At 45.1% G+C, this 3,983-nt stretch overlaps 1 protein-coding gene across 1 annotated transcript in view; it reads right to left on the reverse strand.

Annotated features, from left to right (window-relative positions):
* The window catches only part of TRAPPC9 (trafficking protein particle complex 9), a gene marked incomplete at its 3' end in the record, with an annotated part of 59,239 nt that overhangs the window by 44,712 nt on the left and 10,544 nt on the right, over positions 1-3,983 (reverse strand). Inside the window, exon 3 of the mRNA XM_009069753.1 lies at positions 1,504-1,632. Coding sequence (XP_009068001.1) covers positions 1,504-1,632 — 129 coding nt within the window. The remainder of the gene's footprint in view (positions 1-1,503; positions 1,633-3,983) is intronic.

Raw genomic sequence — 3,983 nt, forward strand, 5'->3', positions numbered from 1 at the left:
AAATTTCTTATATATATAAGAATATATATGGTATAACCAAATATAAGGAAAAGGAGGGATTAATGCAGTTTAGGGAACAAGCATGGGAAAACAGAGGAATGAGGGGAGTGCGTGTGTGTGTGTGTGTGTGTGTGTGTGTGTGTGTGTGTGTGTGTGTGTGTGTGTGTGTAGGTGTATGCATAATAGAAACATATAATGGAAGAGACCTCAAAGATCATCAAGTCTAACCCTACTGTGGTCACTAGACCATAGCACTAAGTGCCACATCCAGTCTCAGCTTGAAAACCTCCAGGGATGGTGAATCCACCACCTCCCTGGGCAGCACATTCCAATGTCTGAGCACTCCCTCTGTAAAAAATCTCTTCCTAATATCCAACCTAATCCTCCCCTGGCAGAGCTTGAGCCTGTGCCCTCTTGTCCTGCTGCTGGTTGCCTGGGAGAAGAGACCAACCCCCACCTGACTCCAACCATCTCTTAGGTAGCTGTAGAGGGTGATAAGCAACTGGAATGGGCTCTGGGTCTCAGAGGCTTGTGGGTCCAGTAACTGGTGCAATCCAGTGGCCAGCTCCTGGATGGGCTGAGTGACTCAAAGCAGGTCCAGGATGGATCCATACTGCCAACAGGCATTGATCCCAGTCAGCCAAAGAGAGGAGCGGATCAGGCTGTCAGTGCTGCCTGTGTTCACGTGAGTGCTGAGTTTCCTGGCTGTGTGGCTGTGTGTGCCTGCAGCCTGCTAGGAATGCTTGCTCAGCCTCATGTCTGGCAGGACCTGGGAACATGGAGCTGCAGCAGCCTTACCTCTTCTAGCACACTACCAGACCTGGTAACTCCCAGTGACAAGGAGTTCTGTGCCACACCTATACACTGGATACACAGTAATTCCTTCCATTTGCTTTCCATCTCCTACCTCTGTTTGATATCCTCCAGTTTTTCCACTGAAGGAACCCACTGAACCTCTGATCCCTATCCATCCTATCCCACAATGTTCACTGTATTAAAGAGTACTCATTTCTCCTCAGCCACCTCTTCTGCAATCTGAAACTTTAGACAAAACTATACTAAATCTTGAAAATTATATTGATTTATTGGTATTTTGATAACCAAATCTATGTATTAAATGTTGACTTTAGGACAGTAAAACACCTCTGGATAAATGTATCCAACCTGTTCTTCTTCATATTTGTGCCACCTCACAAGTACTTGATGAAAACTGTCTGCATCTCTTCCAGCAAAACTCAAACTAACACAGACACTGCTATCAGGTGAAGAAACCCAAAGCTTTGCAACTCTAGGCAAAGCACATGTGTTGCTATTAACACCAGAACAGTAGGAAAGTCAAGTCATTAATGTAAAAATCCTCAAAAGAAATATAGTTCTTCCCTCCCATCCCCCTCCTCCAGTTTATCCTGTCATTGGTATGTTTTTACAGAGTTAGGAATCAGGAATGAAATTTTCAGGCATTCAGTGGCTGCAAACAGAATAAAAGTGAAATCCCATCCTTACCTGGCCTGTGCCTGTTCCCTGCCTCAGCAGAGAGAGAACCTCCTTGTGCCCTGCGAGAGCCAACTTTGCCCCCAGTGCCACCAGGATAGTGATAGATGACGGATGCTGAGCACAACCCCTCAAGAGCAGCTGTAGAGAAGAGGAAAAAAAAAGCCAACAGATTAGTAGAGATATTGCAAGTGAAGTAACACACAGTAAAGGCTATTTATACCCACAAAATATGCCTCAAATTGGAGACCTAGTGACAAAGGCCATGGAAAAGCCTGAGATACTCATTGTCCTTTTTACCTGTGTTCACCTGTATGGTTTAGCCCCAGATCTCCCAGGCCCTCAAATCCTACTAGAAGAATCTGTAGGAGTAAGAACTTGTCATAGTAGAGGAAGATGGACATAAAAAGCACTTAATCCAATTGGATGCAAAACCACAAAACCAGGCAAGATGTATCCATTGATGGCAAGAAAGTTGGACAATGTGAGACCACTCTCTTGTCACCTCCAACAGGTCATGCCAACTGGGGGAGGTTTCTAATGGCTGTGGAAAAGGGTATATCATAGCCTTCTTGAAGAAATAAGTACCACTGCAGGCACATCAACATCAGCTCCCTGGAAAGGCTATACAGAAATTCTTCTGGAAGCACATGAAGTGAAAGAAGGTGTCTGGGAACAGCACACATTGATCTACCAAGGATAAACGAGTCCTTGGCAACCTCACTGATGAGACAACTAGCTCAGTGGGCAAAGGAACAGCAGTGGATGTTGTATATTTTTATTTTCAAAAGATCTTAGGACATGGGCTCCCTCAGAATGCTTATAGCCAAACTGGTAAGGTTTGGATAGCTGGTCTATAAAGCAGGTGGAAGATCAGCCAGACAGTGAGGCTCACAGGACTGTGATGAGCAAAAGGCAGATGGCTGCCCACCACTAGTGGTGTCCCCCAGGGGGACAACACTCGTGTCTTCATTAACAGCATGGAGGACTGATAGTGCACTCTCAAATTTCCAGGGTGATACCAAACTGGGGCAAACAGTAGGGCAGAACTTCAATACAGAGAGAACTTGCCAAGCTGGAGATATGGGCTGACAGGAGCCTCATGCAGTTCAGGAGAGACTCACAACTCTCAGTGCAGCCTGGGAGATCCTGGCTGGAAAGGAGCTTTGCAGAAAAGGAACTAGTGGAGAAGTTAACAGCAGCTAGTGATTGGCCCTTGCAAGAAAGGTGAACAACTGCATGCTGGACTGAAACAGCCACGATGCAGCCAGCAAGTGAGGGAAAGTGATTATTCCCTCTATTCTACATTTGAGAGAACACATTTGGAACAAGGCATCCAGCTTTGGACTCCCCAATATGAAAAAGGAAACATGCCTAAGCAAGTGAAAGGTCATCAGAATGCTTGAGGGACTGGAGTTCATGGCACATGAGAAGCAGAGAGAACTGAGCTCTTTCAGCCTTAAAGAACAAGCACCTAAAGGTAGAGATGCCATTGCAGTCTTGAAACACCCAATTGGAAGGTACAGAAGAGATGGAGTAAGGTGCTTCTCAAAGCACAGGTCCTATGAGGAGAGGCTGAGGGAGCTGGGGGTGTTCAGCCTGGAGAAGAGGAGGCTCAGGGGAGACCTTCTCACCCTCTGCAACTCCCTGACAGGAGGTTGGAGTCAGGTGGGGGTTGGTCTCTTCTCCCAGGCAACCAGCAGCAGGACAAGAGGGCACAGACTCAAGCTCTGCCAGGGGAGGGTTAGGTTGGATATTAGGAAGAGATTTTTTACAGAGAGAGTGATCAGGCATTGGAATGGGCTGCCCAGGGAGGTGGTGGATTCACCATCCCTGGAGGTTTTTAAGATAAGACTAATGGTCTAGTAACCATGGTAGGGTTGGACTTGATGATCTTAGAGGTCTTTTCCAACCTGGTTGATTCCATGATTCAAAGGTACAGTGAGTGGATGAGAGTCAATGCAAGTCGACACAGGAAGTTCTGCTTTAATATAGGACAAATTTATGTTTTGTTGTTTGCTTTTTTCAAATTACAACCAGCAAAATGTTAGAACAGGTTGTTCAAAGACTGTGGAATTTCCATCCTTAAATGCACCTGAAACTGAACTGGACAAGTTCCTGAGCAACCTGATTTAACTGGATGTGATATGAGCAGATCATCAGACTTTGTGACTCACAGAATAATTTGGATTGGAAGTGACCTCTGGAGTCTCCAAGTTTAATTTGGTAGCTCAACAGAGGGCCCTGAAATATGTTCATGCTTAGCACAAAGAGAAAATTGAAGAATCCTGAGCCATTTGACCTTTTGGAAATGTAGAGGTAAATAAGTGTAAGGTCTAAAAGTGCTAACTTGGAAGATGAATGGATTTCCAAGGTGAACGAGCAAGCTAAAAGCAGAACTGGAGACAATGATCATCCTGAAAGGGTAAGAAATTGAGAAGCAGAAATTATGCCCAAAGATCAATTGTATATCCAATAAATAATAAAAAGCA

Source organism: Acanthisitta chloris, unplaced genomic scaffold, assembly GCF_000695815.1.
Source record: "Acanthisitta chloris isolate BGI_N310 unplaced genomic scaffold, ASM69581v1 scaffold11522, whole genome shotgun sequence".
In the NCBI taxonomy this organism is placed as follows: Eukaryota; Metazoa; Chordata; class Aves; order Passeriformes; family Acanthisittidae; genus Acanthisitta; species Acanthisitta chloris.